This window comes from Bos grunniens, chromosome 14 (assembly GCF_055505025.1).
Source record: "Bos grunniens cultivar Pamir isolate PY7600 chromosome 14, Bosgru_T2T1.0, whole genome shotgun sequence".
Lineage (NCBI taxonomy): Eukaryota > Metazoa > Chordata > Mammalia > Artiodactyla > Bovidae > Bos > Bos grunniens.
The window spans coordinates 73,061,557-73,081,865 of record NC_141178.1 but is presented as its reverse complement, the minus strand read 5'-3'; the positions used below and the strand labels follow the sequence as shown (position 1 = coordinate 73,081,865).

The 20,309-nt window shown below is 44.2% G+C and overlaps 1 protein-coding gene across 11 annotated transcripts in view; it reads left to right on the top strand.

Moving 5' to 3' along the window:
* ASAP1 (ArfGAP with SH3 domain, ankyrin repeat and PH domain 1) overlaps positions 1-20,309 on the top strand; it is a 342,709-nt gene that overhangs the window by 221,850 nt on the left and 100,550 nt on the right. For all 11 annotated transcript variants that reach the window (XM_086337364.1, XM_086337363.1, XM_086337357.1 and 8 more), the window contains one exon: positions 11,175-11,320. In XM_086337364.1, coding sequence (XP_086193490.1) covers positions 11,175-11,320 — 146 coding nt within the window. The remainder of the gene's footprint in view (positions 1-11,174; positions 11,321-20,309) is intronic.

The following is a 20,309-nucleotide window of genomic DNA, read 5'->3' as shown; positions in this document are numbered from 1 at the left end:
CTGAGCGCCGAAGAATTGATGCTTTTGAACTGTGGTGTTGGAGAAGACTCTTGAGAGTCCCTTGGACTGCAAGGAGATCCAACCCGTCCATTCTGAAGGAGATCAGCCCTGGGATTTCTTTGGAAGGAATGATGCTAAAGCTGAAACTCCAGTACTTTGGCCACCTGATACGAAGAGTTGACTCATTGGAAAAGACTCTGATGCTGGGAGGGATTGGGGGCAAGAGGAGAAGGGGACGATAGAGGATGAGATGGCTGGATGGCATCACCGATTTGATGGACGTGAGTCTCAGTGAACTCCGGGAGATGGTGATGGACAGGGAAGCCTGGCGTGCTGCAGTCCATGAGGTCTCAAAGAGACGGACATGACTGAGCGACTGAACTGAACTGAATATTTCCTCTGTGGTTCTGAAATTCTGAAGTCATAGATCCCTTTATAATCTGACAAAAATGGGTCTTCTGAATTTCTAAAAACTTTTAAAATTTTTATATATTTATTTTAATTGGAGTATAATTTCTTAACAGTGATGTTTTAGTCTCTGCTGTACAACAGCCTGAATCAACTCTTAAGTATACATATATCCCCTCCCTGAGGAGCTTCCATCTCACCCCCCTCCCATCCCATCCCTCTTGGTCATCACAGAGCAGAAATTCCACATAATTTATTAACCAGGAAGCTAAAGCTAGGAACCGCTAAGGCCACAAGATGCACCCGAGGCACAGACATAATGACCTAAATAATCTTTGTATCTCAGTGTGGGTGCTTGATGGACGTTTTTAGTGAAATATGAAACCATGTATATTTTTTTAAGCCATTTTTTTAAAGTACATCTTTTTATGAGAAAACTTGGCTCTGCTGGGTGATGGGCACTCCTGCTGTGGGAGACTTGAGTAGGAGAGGAATTTGCTCGTCTCCTTTCTAGGTTTTTCAGGGGCCAGATCTAAAATTACCTCAGGAGCCATCAGCAAACCAGGGAGAGATGTGTATTTGATCTGGCAGTTAGCAAGCCTGAATAATGGAGCCGGAAGACAGAACATTTCTGCTTCTGCTATAATGGAGTGATGCTCAAGTGCCGTTTAAATGCTGAGTAATAGCCCTGTGGAAGTCTGCGGGCATCTTTTCTCGGGGCTCCATGAGTTAATGGGTTTGTCAGCGCTCTGGAAACTGGAGTCTGCACGCTGCGTTTCCAGATAACACCCCCGGGGCTCGGGCAGATTCTGCAGAAGCTCGGCTAGAACGTGGAAAGAACCGATCCAAATTCAAAATGACCTTGAAAAGGCAGCGGGTGACTCACCCAAAGTGGTATGGAGAAAGGCAATTTACCAAAAAAACGAAATGTACACAGGGCTTTTCTGTCTCCAAGAATGGTGCCTTTCCTCGTAACCAGTGCAGGGGCTGGGAACAGATGGGGAAACGGAGGCCCAGGGATGTGAAATAACTGCTCAGAATCAAGTGGATGTTGTGTCTCAGAATACAGACTCTTAAGTCCAGAACTCATCCCCCTGTCACATGCTGTCTTCTGAAATTAAAACAGGTTGTTTTCGGGGTCACAGGGTAGGTTTGCTGGCTTCATGGATTGGTATGGCAAAAGAGATCTGAGCCCGCGTGATAATGAATGGGAGTGGAAGGCAGTGCTTTTAAATTTAGCATGCCTGGTTCTAGACCAGAGACAGGAGCTCTAGAGAGACCCAAGGCCCCCTGTTAGTCTCTTTTAACCCCTGGGTACTTGATGATGCCTTGGCAGTCTCTTTTAACCCCTGGGTACTTGATGGTGCCTTGGCAGTAGGCTGTTATCTCTTACCTGAAGCGTACTTTACCCTAAATCAGTTTGTTAACTATATATTCTTTAGGTTGCTGCTCAGGTACCATCTCTTACGAAGCCTGATCTGCTCCATTCAAGTTCTGCCATGTGTTCATTTATCAGATATTGAATGGGTATCTACAACCGGCTATGTTAAATAGTAATATATTTTCATACAACAAAAAGGAAATAAAATTAGAACTCTTGCATGTGCCATATGAATGCATCCATTGATGATGACTGTTTAAATATTAAAAAGAAAACTAAATTAAATACTAGAAGGTTTAGGACATAATTTAAATAATATTAGAACCCTTCTTCCTGCTGAATGAACAAATAACATTGCACTGGATTAAAGACTTAGATGTTTGGAAAAAGTGCTGAACATTAGAAGGGTTACGGAGTAGAAGCAACGCAGGAAACTCTAAAGTCTTTTGAGTAAAGACTGATATGTTTGGGACTTCCCTGGTGGCCCAGAGGCTAAGACTGTGCTCCCCACGCAGGGTTCCCAGATCAGGAACTGGATCCCACGTGCTGCAACTAAGAGTTAGCATGTCTCAGCTAAAGATCCCACATGCCGCAATGAAGACCCGGTGCAACGAAATAAATAAATATTTTTTAGAAACGAGTGTATTTGACTACATGAAATTTCAAAAGTTCACGGCCACGGGCACCACTGAAAAGTGAAAAGACAAATGGGAAAAAAAATATCCATGACAAGTATTACAAAAAATTGCCACCCCTTAGGCAAAACAGTCTTTTCATGATAGATATGAATTATGATAGGGTTTATTATAGATTATCACAATTAAAATAATTAGATTTAATTGTATTGAATTTCTCAATCTTTATTCAGTAGGGAAAAAGCAAGCCATGGAGTCTTATGTAATACCACATTTTTTTTTTTGAGTGAATTAAGAAAGAGGAGAAAATCTATATGTGTGTGTATACTTTTATGTGTAAAAAAAAGTTTACAGATTATTAACTTGGCTTGTTTCAAGGAGAAGATTGAAGAAGAGGAAAGAAATAATAATTTTTTATCTTCGTACATCTCTATAGTATGGATTATTTTTAATAACAAATGGAATTTTAAAAACAAATGGAATTAATTTTGTGCAAGTATGATTTGTGCTACCAGGTATGTGTAGAATAGTATAAAAAAATTTATTGCTTCCCCCTCTATGCCAGCACTATAATTTATGACATGTATTACATAGCTTTTTTTTTTTATTGTAGTTATAGTTCATTGTTTTTTCACCCCTGGCACATGGCCCATGCTGAGTCTTCTTTTGAAGGAAGAAGGAAGACTTGTTCCAGGAGAATTCATTATAGACACTGAGCACTAACTTATATGTCAGTCTCAGCACTGGGAACTGGTTGCATAACAACAGATTATACAAGGCTAGGAACCTGGGTGTTGCAAGAGATTGAGAAGGAATGACAAGCTTGCTTAGGAGGTCACAGTTGCATTTGATCTTGAAAGAGGCAGGCCAGGCCTGGAACTGTGATGAAGTTTGGTGGACTGGGAACTTGGGCTAGGTTGTATAACTATAGTACAATAATACCTCTACTTAAACTGTCCTCCTGAAGATTTTTTCTAATATCATAAGGATGAACTGACAAGCACACGTTGCTATGGACTCTTGGCATGGAAGATAACGTGCATAAAGATCTTGGAAGAGAAGCTAGGCTCCCAGGAAAGAGAATACAGCAAACTGAGGAAGTGAGTCTTGCTTTGAAGGGAGGAAGGGGCAAACTCCAGGAGATGGTGAAGGACAGGGAAGCCTGGCATGCTGCAGTCCGTGCAAAGAGTCGGATGCGACTCAGTAACTGAACAGCAGCATCAGGGGCTCCAACACTTAGCCAAGCCTATTAATTAGGCTCTCACCAGTTAGAGCCTGTTAAGGGCACAGGCTCGGGGGACTTCCCTGGGGTCTAGTAGTTAGGACTCCGTGCTCTCACTGCTATGACCCTGGGTTTGATCCCTAGTTGGGGGAACTAAGATCTCCATGTTTCATAAACAGCCAGTGTAAACCAGGCAGAGAGAGGCCCATTATAGACTCTTTTCATCCATTGTACATAATAACTCTGTTAGGTAGGTATTACTGCAGTTAAGCAGAGTCATCAGAGATGGTGCAGAGATTGCCCCAGATCTGCAGCTGGTAAAGTGGAAGACCTGGGCTTGGGTCCTCGGTTGTCTTACCTTTGTTGTCGTGTCAGTCACTCAGGCGTGTCCGACTCTTAGCGACCCACGAACTGTAGCCCGCCAGGCTCCTCTGTCCATGGGATTCTCCAGGCAAGAATACTGGAGTGGGTTGCCATTCCCTTCTCCAGGGGATCTTCCCAACTCAGGGATCAAACCCCGGTCTCCTGCATTGCAGGTGGCTTCTTTACCGTGTGAGCCACCAGGAGAGCCTCTTACGTACCTTTGAGCCCTCCAAAAAAAAAAAAGCCATAATATTTGGATTCTCTTTGAACATCCATCACATCAGAACTTCAGCCCTCAATCCCAGGGTGAATAGAAGTAGTAAAAGTAAAGATATTTTTATGGAGAGTTGCTATGTACTTTCTGGATATCATCCACCACAGTTCACATACGAAGTCAAGACCCAGAAATCTTTGGTGCCTTTTCCCGGATCACACACAGCCAGGCAGGACCAGAGGGAGGTTCACACCCAGGTCACCGCACCACCCAGAACTGTGTCCCTCCGCCAGGTGTGATGCTTCTGTGAGCATTAGATTGTGGCGGTCCAGGTTGGGGCTGCTCTTCAGGAGGGGTTTATGATGAGTGCCTTCCAGACCTGATACTCGTTAAACAGAAATAATCCTCTGTGGTTGTCTCATGTCCTCTGTTGTTGTTACTGTTGCCATTGTTTTCCCCCAAAGAGCTTTCACATTAATGATGACATCTTTTACCTCTTGGTAGGCAGCCCCCAGGAGTAGGCTGGGTAGGTTTCATTAGACCTGTTTTCTAGATGAAATTAAAGCCCCCAAGAGCCTTAGTCACCTGACCAGGGTTGTAGATAGGTCGCACTAAGACCTTGATTTTCCAGTCCCTCCATCACTTGACATCTGGCTCAAATTAGAAAGTAACTAGGGGTTCCAACTGCCAACTCATTGGAAAAGACCCTGATGCTGGGAAGGATTGAAGGCAATCTGAGATGAGATGGTCAGATGGCATCACCATGGACATGAACTTGGGCAAACTCCAGGAGATAGTGAAGGACAGGGAAGCCTGGTACCCTGTAGTCCCTGCAGTTGCAAAGAGTCGGACACGACTCAGTAACTGAACAACAACATCAGGGGCTCCCCAACACTCAGCCAAGCCTGTCAGTTAAGAACAAGGCTAGGGGGACTTCCCTGGGGTCTAGTGGTTTGCATTCAGTGCTCTTACTGCCATGACCCTGGGTTTGGTCCCTAGTTGGAGAACTAAGATCTTGTAAGCTGCCCAGTCAAAAATAACTCAGGCTCTGCAGTCAGCACGTGTCATCACCACTTACTAGCTGTGTCACCTGATGTGACTTGTTTAACCTCCCTAAGCCAACTTCTGCATATATGAAAGGGGGGTAATATTAGCATGTTCTTGTGAGCATTAAATTCTCAGGAAAAATATCTAGCACAGTTCCTGGTATAGTGAGTCATTAAAAAATTTAGCTACAAGGGGACTTCCCTAGTGGTCTAGTAGTTAAGAATCCGCCTGCCGGTGCAAGGGACACGGATTCGATTGCCTGTAGGGAAGGTCCTACATGCTGTGGAGCAACTGAACCCATGCTCCACAACAAGAAAGCCACTGCGATGGACTTCTCACATGCAGCAATGAAGACCCAGCCCAGCCAAAACTAATAAATAAACCTTTTTAAAAATTAGCTATCATTCATTGTTACAATTATTATTGTTATTATAATAATTTTATTATTGTCATGGGCCAGGAGGTCCATCTTTTTCCCCCTTTCTTCTTGGTATTCATCATCCAGTCTTTCACATAATAGATTCCACGTAATTATTTGTGACTCGTATCCCCAGAGCCGTGACCATCCTTCCTGAGCCAGTTGGTGGAAAAGGATGGGGTCTGGAATCCGACGAAGCTGGCTCCTCACCTGGCTTCACCACTGAGTTTCCCTTTTCTTATCTGTAAAACAACTGCCATAGGTTTTAGAATATTCTCTGTGTCGTTATTAAATGACAGTGACAGAATCAGAGGTAGGCTTGGTGGGCCAGTCAGGGAGGGTTTCCCAGGTGGGTAAAGTCTAACAGGGTGACAGTCAGACAGACACCCCGCCGAGAAAGGCCTGTTTAATCATTGCTGTGCTTCTGAAAATTCTAGGGAAGGCCTCCTTGGAGAAATACAAGGTATTTTAAAGAATACTGTATTTAATGTATTCCCAAGGCACCTGTCACTGCCAGCCACTAGGAGTGTAAACTCATGAGTGCAGACGTCAGTTTCCGAATATTGTTGGAAGCCCCTGCCCCCAGCCTAGGCCAGGCAGCCTGCTGTTTGTCCCCATGACTGTTGTTGCCCTTGTCGTGGTAGAAATGTATCGAGTCTGCTGTATACCACTCAGTATCTTACTCCATCTCTGCAGTGCTCCTGTGAGGTTGGTACCGTTGTCATCACTTCCACTGCATAGCATGGGAATGGGGTTTAGAAAAAATGAAGTTGCTGGGTCAGTGCATCACGAAGTGTCAGTAATAGACTTGAAAATTGAACCTGAGTGTGTCTCACAGCTCTGAGAGTAAAAAGCCCTAATTTAAGTTCCCTTATGCGTTGTGTGGTGTTGGAGAAGACTCTTGAGAGTCCCTTGGACTGCAGGGAGATCCAACCAGTCCATTCTGAAGGAGATCAGCCCTGGGATTTCTTTGGAAGGAATGATGCTAAAGCTGAAACTCCAGTACTTTGGCCACCTCATGCGAAGAGTGGACTCATTGGAAAAGACTCTGATGCTGGGAGGGATTGGGGGCAGGAGGAGAAGGGGATGACAGAGGATGAGATGGCTGAATGGCATCACTGACTCGATGGATGTGAGTCTCAGTGGGCTCCAGGAATTGGTGATGGACAAGGAGGCCTGGCGTGCTGCGATCCATGGGGTCGCAAAGGGTCAGACACGACTGAGCGACTGATCTGATCTGATCTGACGCATTGTGTGGCCTTGGCCTTTTTTTTTTCCAGTATCTTCCCAATGAGGATGATAACAGCACTTATCTCATAGGCTTGTTAATAAGCGTGATTGAAGGAATGTATGTAAAGTGCTCAGTGCAGTGACCGGCATGCTCAGCAATGCTCCGTACAGGACGCTCAGCAAACCGGCAGCTATCACTGTTATAACTGGAGTAAGAAATCACTGCCTGGATACTGCGGTGGTGCTTAAATGTGTGTGTGTGCACTGTGCTCAGTCGTGTCCAGCCCTTTGCATTCCATGGACTGTAGCTCACAACTCCTCTGTCCATGGGATTTTTCAGACGAGTACTGGAGTGAGTTGGTATTTCCTCCTCCAGGGGATCTTCCCGACCCAGGGATCAAACCCTCGCCTCCTGTGTCTCCTGCATTGGCAGGCTGGTTCTTTACCTGCTGAGCCAACGAGTAAATATACAAAGGTGATTTCAAGCTGTGTGGAACATATCAGGGGATTAGTGTATCTTCGTCGTCTCTCCAAAGTAATGCCAGCAGTTGAAATCCTAACTAAGTGTCCCTTTCTGGTTCAGTTGTTAAAACTGTATTATTTTGCTCTTTCGTCAGAACTGAAAGAAGTAACATAGCGCTTGCTGTTTATATTCTGCAACTATACCCTGAATGGCAGAAATCCCCTATAAATATTAGAAAAACATGGGTCTCCATAAGAGATGGATCAGATTTCTTGCTCACCTTGTTTTTTTTTTTCTTTCCTTTTATTCTATCTCTGTTTTCACCTGCTTCTCCCAGCCTCTACTTTTAATATTTATTTGTTTGACTGGGCCGGGTCTGAGTTGTAGCATGTGGGATCCAGTTCCCCGACTGGGGATTGAACCTGAGTCCGGTGCATCAGGAACCCGGGAGTCTTAGCCACTGGACCACCAGGGAAGTCCCACCCCTACTTTACCAGCTTCCAAAAGTCATCAGGGACTTGAGTAAAGTTCTCAAAACAGACCATCCGGCTCTCTCAGACGTCCTGAACCAATTCTCTGCGTCCCAAGTCCCACCCATGCCTACACGGTGCTCCCCTAGCCCAAGGCCTTCATTTCCCTCTCCTTCCCTAAGCCCCTGAGTTTACATTCCTTTCAAATTGCTTACTCTACTCTGTAATCTGTCCCTCCCTTCTGCCTCCACCAGGATCCTGCCTCCTTGCCCTCTGTGCCTGTTGAAAGCCTGCTTGGTAAACCCTTAATTTTGTACAAAGGGACGTGTGTGGTTATATAATCTTTCGGGTGAATTGTCGCTGTTGGCTTTATAATGCAGTATATTAAAAAAATACTTGAAACATGGGAGACATACATTCCTATGTTATTTGATATGAAACACATCTCGATATTGTAATTAATCATGGGTATAGAGGTAGTAGTGGCTGATAATTTAGGGGCATGTGCCACCTGCCAGGCACTGTTCTGAGCGCCTTTTATTTAACTCCTATCACTTAAACCCTCAGTAGAATTAGTAGTAGTATTCTAAGATTTAGCTCACTAAATTAGCTGTTCTGTTTTCAGATGTGTAAAATTTCATATACACGTGTATAGATTATAAATGTGGGACATAAACCAGGTGGCGCTGCTGGTAAAGAACCTGCCTGCCAACGCAGAAGACGTGAGAGACAGGTTCGATCCCTGGGTCAATCCCCTGGGAATATCCCCTGGAGGAGGGCAGGCAACCTATTCCAGTATTCTTGCCTAGAGAATCCCATGGACAGAGGAGCCTGGCGGGCTGTGGTCCATAGAGTCACAAAGAGTTGGACACTGAAGCAACTTAGCACGCATGCACATATAAATGTGATTATTATATATACACAAACACTCTTGTGGGTGTCTGTGTATAGATATAAATAGATAGATAGATATACGGTTAATCATTTATGGCCTTACCGACTCAATGGACATGAGTTTGAGCAAGCTCCGGGAGCTGGTAATGGACAGGGAAGCCTGGCATGCTGCAGTCCATGGGATCACAAAAATCATACACGACTGAGCAACTGAAGTCATTCATTTGTGGGTTAAATATACAGGACCCATGATCTTGCCTAAACTTATCCAGTCTTACCTTCTGCCTCTCATCACATTTTTTATTTCACCTACCTGATAAGCATAATTCTTCCCAGAGTTCTGGTGTGGGTTAAATACAATATTGTGAAAAGCATTTGGGTCAGAGAACGTTCTCAGCCAACTTCCTGTGACCTCGCTCTCTGCCTTGTCCAAGTCCATCTTATTTTTTGGTGAATCTGTCATCCCTCATAAACTGAGAGCTTCTCATACAACTTCCTAAACCCTCCCTGAAGTCCAAATTCAGGATAATGGCTGTGGCGAGGAAGGGGAGGAAGAGGTTGGAACTGGGTAGCATGTGAGGGAGAGAAGAAGCATCCTGAAATAGTTTATGTCTTAACTGGTTGGTAGATACCTGGGTATCGTATAATCTAAAGATTTCGATGTATCCTTTGAAATCTGTTCTAATTTCAAGCAGACACAAAGCCTGCCATGTAAAGCTTGTCCCTTAGGTTTTAATTCTGAGACCCTTCCTTTGAAAGCGGTTGAACAGGTATCTGAACCCCTTTTTTGCTGACCTCCAGAGCAGGAAAGGACGTCAGACAGAGTGGGCTTCTCGGGGGCGAAATGAGGCCCTTGGCCTCAGACAGACGGTACTGGGGTAGCTCCAGCTTGCGAAGGAGGCCAGGCGTGTGCATCTTGTCTGCAGCTGGTGTAGCCTTTCTTTTGTGTTTCTCAGAGCAGCTTTGCAGGAGGTAACTAGAGCTGCATTTTATCTTTTTTAATATCTCAACCTGAAATACTGACATCCACCCTAAGCATCATGCATTTCTAATGTGGTGACAATTAGAAGGCTGCTCGGGCCTCGTTTCATTTCACTGGATGCTGTGATGCTTGTTACCTTGGTCGTATTTTGACTTCTTTCTGGGGCATCCACCATTCCAGGCTGACACACACTGTTGCTCCCAGGCAGTTATTGAGAGTGTGAGAGTGAAATATTTTTAAATTATTTAGTGTTCAATTATTGAACAACCCAGGAGACTTAAGGAGTGAGTGCTTCTTAAATTCCCGAAAGGGTAATCGACGAATCCGAGTCAACACCCCTCTACTGAGCCCTAGCTTCGTAAGCTGAGCTCCCTGACACATGAGTGGTGTGTGTTGGGTGCCAATGCAGAGGTGAGCCACTGGGAAGCCCTGCCTCTCATGGTCTGGGGGCAGGGAAAGAGCAGTAGTTACACAAATATGATGTGACGTGGTGGAAAACACTGCAGTAGCGGTACAGAGCATTATGGGCAAGGAAAAATCATTGCCAAGGAAGGGGAGGCTTAAAAGAGAAAGAGCTGTCATTTGAATTAAGCCTTTGAAGGTATGGTTTTGATAGATAGTTTTGTGTTCATTTATTCTTTTTATAAATACCATGCATCTGCTGTGGACCTCCATATAAATTCATGCTTCCCTGCACTCCAGCACAAGGAAAGAGATGTGCAGAGCTGAGCACGGGGAACTGAAACGCTGCCACGTGAGGCTGGCACCACCTGCGCTCACACGTCCCCGGTCGGTGCCGGGTTACTTCAGGGTATGGGGATGTGCAGTACCCCTTTCTGTAAGCCTGAAAGGACTCAGAACATGGGGAGAGACAGTGTCTGCCATGAGACTCACGGGATCAGATGCACAACTCCCCAGGATCACACTGGGTGCCATGCTGGGAACAGACCAGAGGCTGCAACAAGGAGCTTTTGCAGGAAGGGTTGTAGTGATGGAGGCAAGAGATGATGGATGGTGTTGGATAAGGTTTATAGTCATGGGAGCGGTGAGATGTTGTCAGATTTTTGTTATATTTTTAAAGGTAGAGGCCAGGGGACTGCATCTGGGGTATGAGAAAGAAAAATCAGGTCTGACTTGTTTCCTGATGATCATAGTTTCTTAATTGCTTGAAAATGGGGTGGTAATTTGACCCCTTAACCTATGGTGCATCTCTGGATTAATTGGGGGTATAAATGAACTCAGTGCTCTGATACAAAAGAGGGAAAACTGCCTTTGATAGAGTGAGAACACTCAGCGCTCTGCCAGCTACCTTCTAGATAGGTTCAGTAAAGAATGGATCCAGTTTCTTTGCTTTCTTTTTGAGAGTGTCTGGTGATCAGCCAGTGTTCAGAGTAACTTGTCATTGTGGCACATAACAGCTCAGACTCCTCTTTCTTCTTCTTTTCAGACCATGTACAAAATGAAGAAAACTATGCACAAGTTCTTGATAAGTTTGGGAGTAATTTTTTAAGTCGAGACAACCCAGATCTTGGCACCGCTTTTGTCAAGTTTTCTACGCTTACAAAGGAACTGTCCACACTGCTGAAAAACCTGGTAAGCCATTTCACAAGTAACGTTTAAAAATTGCAGCCCGATCAAAGTAAGATCATAAAGTGAACAAAGTGATAATCGTCTCCCCAACCCTTGATCCTGGGGTCGAAAAAAGAAAACTAAAAATAAAAAGCTTTTTTAGTCCTTGATATGGAGTCACATTTAAGGAAAATGCCTTTGGGAAACGCCTAGAATTTGTACCACTGGCCCCACTTACAGAACGTAGAGAAACTGGTTAACCTCAACTCTCTTCCCCATTCTCCTGTTGTTTGCTTTTGTGTTTGTTTAGACAAGCGTTAGTGACTTTGGCCTTTTAATTTGTTGAAAGAATGGTGATTATTTCTGTGTTAAACATACATGTCACCCTTCACTTGTGTGAAGACCATCACGCATTTCAGCCCTTGATTTACAAATAATTAACTTCTCCCAACTCCCCATATCCTTTTAACATCCTCCCAAGAAAAAAGATTTTAAGGTTTAGGGAATCTGTGGTTTCAGAAGTAGATGATGACAAGAAGAACCCCTAAAAATCTAAGATACTGGAGCTGCTGACCTAGGAACAGACATGAGTATGAGGTTTGTTGTTTAGTCACCAAGTCATGTCCCACTCTTGCAACCCCATGGACTGACTATAGCCGGCCAGGCTCCTCTGTCCATGGGGTTTCCCCGGGCAAGAACACTGGAATAGGTTGCCATTTCCTTTTCCATCGGATCTTCTGGACCCCAGGTATCAAACCTGTGTCTCCTATGTTGCAGGCAGACTCTTTACTGAGCCGTCAGGGAAGCCCAGAGCGTGAGGGTGGGAGGCCCCCAGGCGGTGCTGTCTGGCTGGCCCCAAACTGTGCACACCACCCTCCTTCACGCTCACACTGCGTTCATACCGAGAAAGGTTCATTCTGTCTAGCATGACCACCTCAGCTGTGTATGAGTTAATGTAATCAAGCCTCTATTCCTAAGTCCCAAGAGGTGGGACAGTGGGAGGTTGAAAGATGCCAAAGGAAAACTATATCATAATTTTGTTGGCTCCTTCCTGAAACAGAGGAGCTGTTTCCTCCTCTTCATCTTCCCAGGCTCTCAGCATTGCATCTTTGCCTCCTTTAAAGACCCAGAACTCAAGCTTAAAATGCCTTGATCCTGAGTTACTCATATCAAACAGACCTCTGTGGTCTTACATGAGACTCTTGTCACAAATCAACTTGGTACAAATGGCTACCTTACAGATGATTACACTTTACTGTAAAATAAAGACAACCTTTCTATAGTAAATTAACTGGATAATTTGACCAATCAAATTCTTCTTTTTCCTGTCCCACTAGATGAATATATGTATGTGTCTGTCATCCTGACAACTTAATTTTAATTGATAGTTTCATGCCACTGAATTAGTCTTACACAGTGACAACTAATCATAAAGAAAATAAAGGTTGAAACTAGAAATACGTCTTCAGAAACTGGAGAAAGGATAATTTTGACTATAAGGCCTTTGTGTTCCTAAACTTCAGAGTTTATTTGACAAACCCATGATATTTCTGTAATTCTTATATATCATTTAAATCTCTCATTCAAATAGGGCCTCCCATTTCTTCTTCCTTGCCTGCTATTTTGTAGGTGGTGGTGCCCAGAGGTGCTGTGGTGGGAAGAAAGGAAGTGAAACGAGACTCTGACATTTCCCTTTGGTCATAGCTGGTAAAAGGCTCCAGGCTCGGGAGGAAGTTCTGTTTTCCCTGAGATGGGCGTTTCCCCAGGAATATCTTGCTAACCTTTCGTTTCCAGGAGACGAAATATGTTTAGTTTAAGTCAGTAGCCATCACGTCCACGTTTCCTGGGCCGGTTCATCTCCACACTTCCCTGTCCTGTAGGTTCCTTCAGCGAAGAGATTCCTGTGCGGATTTAATGCCATCAGTTGCCATTCAGTCATTGTCTTCGTTTGCTTACCTCTGTGCAGAGACAACTGATTTACATGTGTATATATGTATGTATGTTTAAGATCTGTGCATTTTCTGTATTGGCCGCAGTAGGTCTTCATTGCTGCTTATGGGCTTCAGTAATCGCGACTTGCTGGCTCAGTAGCTGTGGCATGCAGGCTTAGCTGCCCTGCAGCGAGTGGGATCTTCCCAAACCAGGGATCAAACCCATGACCCCTGCATTGGCAGGCAGTTTCTGAACAACTACACCATGGGAGAAGTCCTGCCACTGATACTTTTTGAGCACTCTGAGGCGCCTAGCAGTGTGCTTCATGTGGATTTCGCACATAGCAGTGTACGACATAGTGGTGGTGGGTATACCTTGAATCCAGTGAGGAAACTGAGGCGCATTATGTCAGTGCCTTTAGCAGACTTGAACCCTGCATGCTGGCCCTGCATTCATCGTCCTTCCCAGCCTTTCCCCACCGCCTGGCACCTCCTGCTCTGGGCATCATCTTTCCCTAAACATACCCCACGCTGCAGGCCTCCTCCTTCCAGAAGTCTAAGAAACAAATCAAAAGAAATTTCTGGAAGGTTTCATTCAGTTCATTTAAAACAAAACAAAGTCATTTCCCCAAAAAAGGTGGTGGTGGCAGGGAGCTAGCTCCTTGGTAGCTTGAAGGAAAAGTGAAAGTTGCTCAGTCGTGTCTGACTCTTTGTGACCCCATGGACTATATAGTCCGTGGAATTCTTCAGGCCAGAATACTGGAGTGGGTAGCCTTTCCCTTCTCCAGGGGATCTTTCCAACCCTGGGATTGAACCCAGGTCTCCCACATGGCAGGCAGATTCTTTACCAGCTGAGCCACAAGGGAAGCCCCCCTGGTAGCTTAGTGATTAAGATTCTGGGCTTTCTGTGCCATGGCCTGGTTCAATGCCTGGTTGGGGAACTGAGATCCTTCACGCCTTGCCATGCTGCCAAATAAAAAAAAGATGGAGAAGGTGGTGGCATTTCCACTGAGGGAGCAGATAGAAGGATCAGTGTGTGCCATAGCCGGTTACTAGGGAAACACTGTTCTGATTGAATAAAGTCAGTCCCGGGAGTTTGTACAGCCTGACAAGAGCCAGCAGCTTCTGCTTTCCTTTTTCTGTCTTAAAGGAAAGGGAAGATGGATGGGGCCACGCCCCAGAGCAGGGGGAGCAGGGGAAGCCAAGCCCCTTGGGGAGGGAGGGGTTGGTTGCAGCACCTTCAGTCCCCTCATGAGTTTGGAGGGAGCACCCCGGAACCAGTTTTTCTCAGGAGATTGCTGAAAATCCTACTCACTTAGGCTAGTTAGTGAAGGCGGGAAAACTTAAGCAATAAAAGTAGAAAGTAAGATGAAAGAAGATACTTTGGCATTTTTTAGACTTCCTAAATTTATCCTCAGTTCAGCCAGCAAATACCCAAATGTCTGTTGTGCTGAGGTCTATGGTCAGCCCTGGGAAATGTTATTTTCTAATTAAGAGATTGCTTTTAATGAGTATTTCCATAATTTATATTTAAATAGTTACTTTTATGGGGGGAAAAAGGGTAGATTTTAGGGCCAGGTCTAGCATTCTGCTTTTAACAAACACTAGATCTAGATAGAATTTCCATTAGTTGTGCTAATGCCTTTTAAGCAGCATGTATGACAAGCATATTGTGTTTGGGAGTTTCTGTGTAGGGTTGGTTCTGAAAAACATCAGCTCACTAAGGGCTGGTGACTCTCTGAGTCACCATTTAAATTTTTGTTTCTCCATACTTGCAGCGATTGTGGAGGTAGGGTGATCAAGTGAAATGTTATTGTGAAAATCTCAGGAGCTGCACAGATGTTGGTGTCAGCATCACATGAGCTGAGGCTGGCTTTTATTAGCCAGACTAGCAGAAGTCTGAGGACTGCAGAGTAGATGGCAGTTGCAGCTGATGGTCCTGTGACCGCATACGGATCACGCCCCAAGCCAGGTTTAAGTAGCTTGCTTTTCTTATGGCTCTTGCCCTCCAGGTAAGAGCTTTTTTTGTTTGTTTGTTTTGTGTTTCACTGTACATGGCTTTCAGGATCTCAGTTTGCCAACCAGAGATCAAACAGCAGTGAAAGCACCAATGAGTCCCAACCCCTGGACTGCCAAGGAATTCTTGAAAAGGGTTTTTATAAGAAGATCTCTTACCTCTGATTATAGGATGCGAGAGGCTGTGCAGTTAAGCAGTGGGAAGAACGTAGGTTTTGGTCACAATCAGACCTGGAGTCCCAGAGCCCAGTTTTCTAGCCTAAGGCAAATCATTTAACTTTTCTCTAATGCTAGTTTCCTTATCTGTAAAAAGAAATGATGGTATCTAATTGTTTATTGATAGAAATGAGACTTCATTAAGATCCTGGAGGCAAATTACCAAGCACAGTACCTGACAGATGGAATTCACTTAACACATACAAGCTTTTATTATTATTGTTTACATCTTCTCTCTTGAGCTTCCCTTGTAGCTCAGTTGGTAAAGAATCTGCCTGCAATGCAGGAGACCTGGGTTCTATTCCCAGGCTGGGTAGACCCCCTGGAGAAGGAAATGGCTACCCACTCCAGTATTCTTGCCTGGAGAATCCCATGGACAGAGGAGCCTGGCGGGCTATGGTCCTTAGGGTTGCAAGAGTCAGACATGACTGACTACACCACCACTTGATCTTCATGGCAGCTCCCAGTGTAATGGCAATTGTGAGTGGTCATATCCCACTTTACAGATAAGTGCATCAAATCTTCAGAAAATAATATGCCAGGAAAGTAGTGGAATTAGGGTTTAAGCTTAAGTTCCCTGACTGAGGATCCCGTGCCCGTGATCCAACAGTGCTGCCTCCGTGACTTATCACAGTTGTAGCGCTGCCTCTATAGACTGCGGGCCTGGAGGAGGAAACGGCAGTGTTCTTGCCTGGAGAACCCCCCGGACAGAGGAGCCCGGTGGGCTGCAGCCCGTGGAGTTGCAGAGACTAGGACGCGACTGACTGAGCACGAGCACAGTAGACTGCATGCGAACGGCCCATCTGACGCCATGGCGGGGCCCTGTGCCAGCTGCCATCCAGCTCCTGTTTCTCTTCAGCTTGCCAAGTATCGATACTTTCTTCTCTACCTTCTCCCTCTGGTTTCCCTCATTGTGCTTGTGCTTAGTCGCTCAGTCGTGTCCAACTCTGTGCGACCCCATGGACAGTAGCCCCCCAGGCTCCTCTGTCCATGGGATTCTCCAGGCAAAAATACTGGAGTGAGTAGCCTTTTCCTTCTCCAGGGGATCTTCCCAACCCAGGGATTGAACCCAGGTCTCCCACATTGCAGGCGATTCTTTATCATCTGAGCCACCAGGGAAGGCCTTCCCTTATTAGTGGATTATATATATATTATATTGGAAGAGTCTTAGCTAGCAGTTCTAAAACTTTTGGGTGTTAGGATCCTAATGTTAAAAATGATGGAGGCCACCCAAGAGTTTGTGTTTATGTGGAATATTCCTATCCCTGTTTACTATCTTAGAATTTAAAACTGAGGCATTTTTTAAAAATGTATAAATTCCTTTTGTTGTGATATGTTTTTTAGTTGGAGTAGACAAAATTACAGAGAAAAGTATTTTAAGACCCTTTGAAAGTAATTACCAATATTTTTCCTTGATACTATGTCAAAACAAGGAGGAGGCGATGGTACCCCCAGCACTCTTGCCTGGAAAATCCCATGGACGGAGGAGCCTGGTGGGCTGCAGTCCACGGAGTCGCTAAGAGTCAGACACGACTGAACGACTTCACTTGCACTTTTCCCTTTCATGCATTGGAGAAGGACATGGCAACCCACTCCAGTGTTCTTGCCTGGAGAATCCCAGGGACGGGGGAGCCTGGTGGGCTGCCGTCTATGGGGTGGCCCAGAGTCGGACACCACTGAAGTGACTTAGCAGCAGCAGCAGCAAAACAAGATTATGATTCCTTAAGAAGGTTAGTAGCAGTATGAATTTGAAACCATATAACTTTAAGGATCTGGAAACTGTCAAGTCCGTGGTGGCAGAGTTTTTCCAAAATTCTAACTTTTCTCTGCAAGTTCCAGTTTTATCATTAGCAACAAATGCTGCCGCTTGTTTACCTGGTAGTGATGGGTAATTCATTTTAAAAAAATGTTTGCCAAATACCCAGGTTTCAGTACCACCGTTCATCGGTCACTCTTTTATGGGAAAAAAGTGGTATTCCACTAGAAAACTGACAAAACCAGCTAGTTCAACTAGCAATGTGAAAAACTGCATTTCTCAAGATCGCCATCGTATTTTGGCGCACCTTGGCAGTGCTTTACATCCTATGCTTCCTGTTTCATCAAACAGAATGTTAAAAAGATATACTCAAAGTTTGTTGGTGTGTAATAAAAAATCAAGCATTTCTACTGTTTCATCATGGACTTTCTTAAAGGAAAATGGCCTTTTTGCAACTTCTTGTGAGTCTAAATTTTTCTTCAATTTAGTAAGATTAATTAAAATGTACATGAACAGATGTTAGTCAGGGAGAGAAAGTTGGGGAAAGTCTTTAATAATACAGCTATTCTTGGAGAGAATCTTCGATAATATAGCTCTCATTGTATAACTTTAATTTCAGAATAAAGCAAATGCACAGACCAAAAACCAAACTCTAGCCTCTCCGCTGTTCCTATAGACCACTTCCTACTTCCTTCTGACTCTTGTAAATTGTCTAAACCAGTTTCTGTGTCATCCGAGCTTTTCCTCTAGTCAAAGACCTCTAGGTGGTCCCTGCTCTCACAAGGTGAAGGGATTAGCTACGTCCTCCCGGAAGTGAATCCCTTCATCACTGTTGACTGTGTCTCGGGAGTGCTGCCTCCTGGTGGTCAGAGGCCAGAGAACCATGGACATAATCTGTTTTGTTGACGTTTTTAATACCTTTGCGGTGAGGTTTTAAGTGCGTGAGCTTTCCTGCGAAGTGTCTTTTGTAGGTTTGGTTCATAGCCTGCTCTGTAGATAGTACCAGTTTTTAGAAATTATTGGAAATATTCAAAGAGTTTAGTCTCTCTGAACTCATCCTTCCGGTGCCTTCCAGAAAGGCGTACTTATGGTTGATTCATGTTGATGTATGGCAGAAGCCAACACAACATTGTAAAGCAAGCATCCTCAAGTTAAAAATAACTTTTTTTAAAGAAAAAAATGTAGAGGAAGTGACAAAAAAAGGAAAAAAACCAAAACTTTCCTAATCTAAGTCAGCTCCAGATACAGCAAATTATTTTGCTGTTACTGGAACTTTGGCTATTCTTTGCTTCTATGTCTTTACATATTCAATTCCTTCTACTTCAAATGCCCTTGAGCTAATGTATTAATAACTAACGCTTGCTTGTAAGGAAAAAAAGAAGAAAAACTGGGTGCTCTTGAGCTTTTAGCTGTTCCTCGGTTTTATTTTTCATTTGATTAAATATACAGTGCCAGAATTAGGTTCAGACTTTTTGTGTGCCTTTTTCTTTTTTTCTGTAAAGTCATCACTTGCTAAACCGTGCTGGACGTGCTTATACCCAGCGTCAGGCCATCATCCTGTGATCCTGACAAAGAAGTGAAGGAGTCAACAGAGCCCTGCATCCATTTAATTACCAAACCACAAAAATGGGACAGGAAAGGAGTAATTGGTGGATTGAAATAGATTCTCAGTGGGCAGAGGCAAACCATTTAAACCGTATCCCAAGAGCCCCGATGTATCAGCAGTTATAGAAATAAATGGAGAAGCTCTTTTGAAATTGTCGGAGGTGCCCAGGAGGATTCCAGTCCAGCCAGGACTGTCTGTGCCTCCTGGACAATTCTGGAGCTTGCATAAGAGCCCAAGCCTCTTCTATCAGTTAGAGGGCAGTTATTGCTTCAGAGCTACTGAAGCAAAGCAGAGGTTTCTCCAGCTGCATAGCATTTCCTGTTTGCAATCTCTGACTGCAGGGCATTGTGGTTTGGGTTAAGGATTTTTTTTAATTTTTAATTTTCCTTTTATTCTCCTTCAAACGAGAATAGTTGGAAATGTGCAGATTGCATCTAGACTCAAAGCAAATGGATTATTTCTCAAGTTTTTTAAAACGTGGAAAAGCACTGAAAGCCTGGGTATCCTCAGTGTAATTGGTAGCCTCTGGGTGCTCTGAATTATATGTTTTAAAATTGTTATTTTATTTTGTTTTCGGCCATGCCATACAGCCTACGGAATCTTAGTTCCCGACCAGGGATCCAACCCATGCCCCCTGCGTTGGAAGCACGGAGTCTTAACCACTGGACTGCCAGGGAAGTCCCAGGATAATACATTTTTGAAACCTCATCATTTGGGGAATTGCCTTGCGGTTCAGTGGTTTGAACTCCCCCCTTCCACTGCAAGTGCCACAGGTTTGATCCCTGGTTGTGGAACTAAGATCCCACATGCTATGTGGTGTGGCCAAAAAAAAAAAAAAAATCATTTGCAAAAATCATTTTGCAAAATGGTAATCCATAATTGGAAGACTTAAGCTTTTGATCTGCCAGACTTCCCCTCACGTCCTGACATGCCTCACCACTGACTAGTATTGTAGGACATTTCATTACAGGACAGGACATTTGGGGGAGGGTGAGTGAAAGGGGAGAGGTTTTCTTTTTGCTTTCTATTATAAAAGTGTATGTGCTTACTATAAAAATGAGGGAAGTACAGGAAATTCTAAATAAGAAGATAAAATCATTACATAATTCTAACTTCTGGGAATACTAATATTATAGTCTGTCCTTTGAAAGTGTTTCACAGATTTATACACAGAGATACTGATAATTTATACACACATTTGTGTGTGTGTGTGAGAGAGAGAGATACAGCTCCATGGGCTCTTATCCAGAACTCTTGGGGCTAGATGTTTTTCCAGATTCAGACTTCTACAGATTCCAGGAGAGTTGGCAGGGTGCATTTGCTATATGCGGTGTTGTATAACGCCCCCTGGTGACTCCTCAGGGGAACAGTTACATGAAGTAGGATAAATGAGAATTCCCACCTCCATTCAAGTCCAGACTAACTACCACGTGCATTCAGGTCCGGTCAGGTTTTGTGCCAGATATTGGGTTGGCCAGAAAGTTTGTT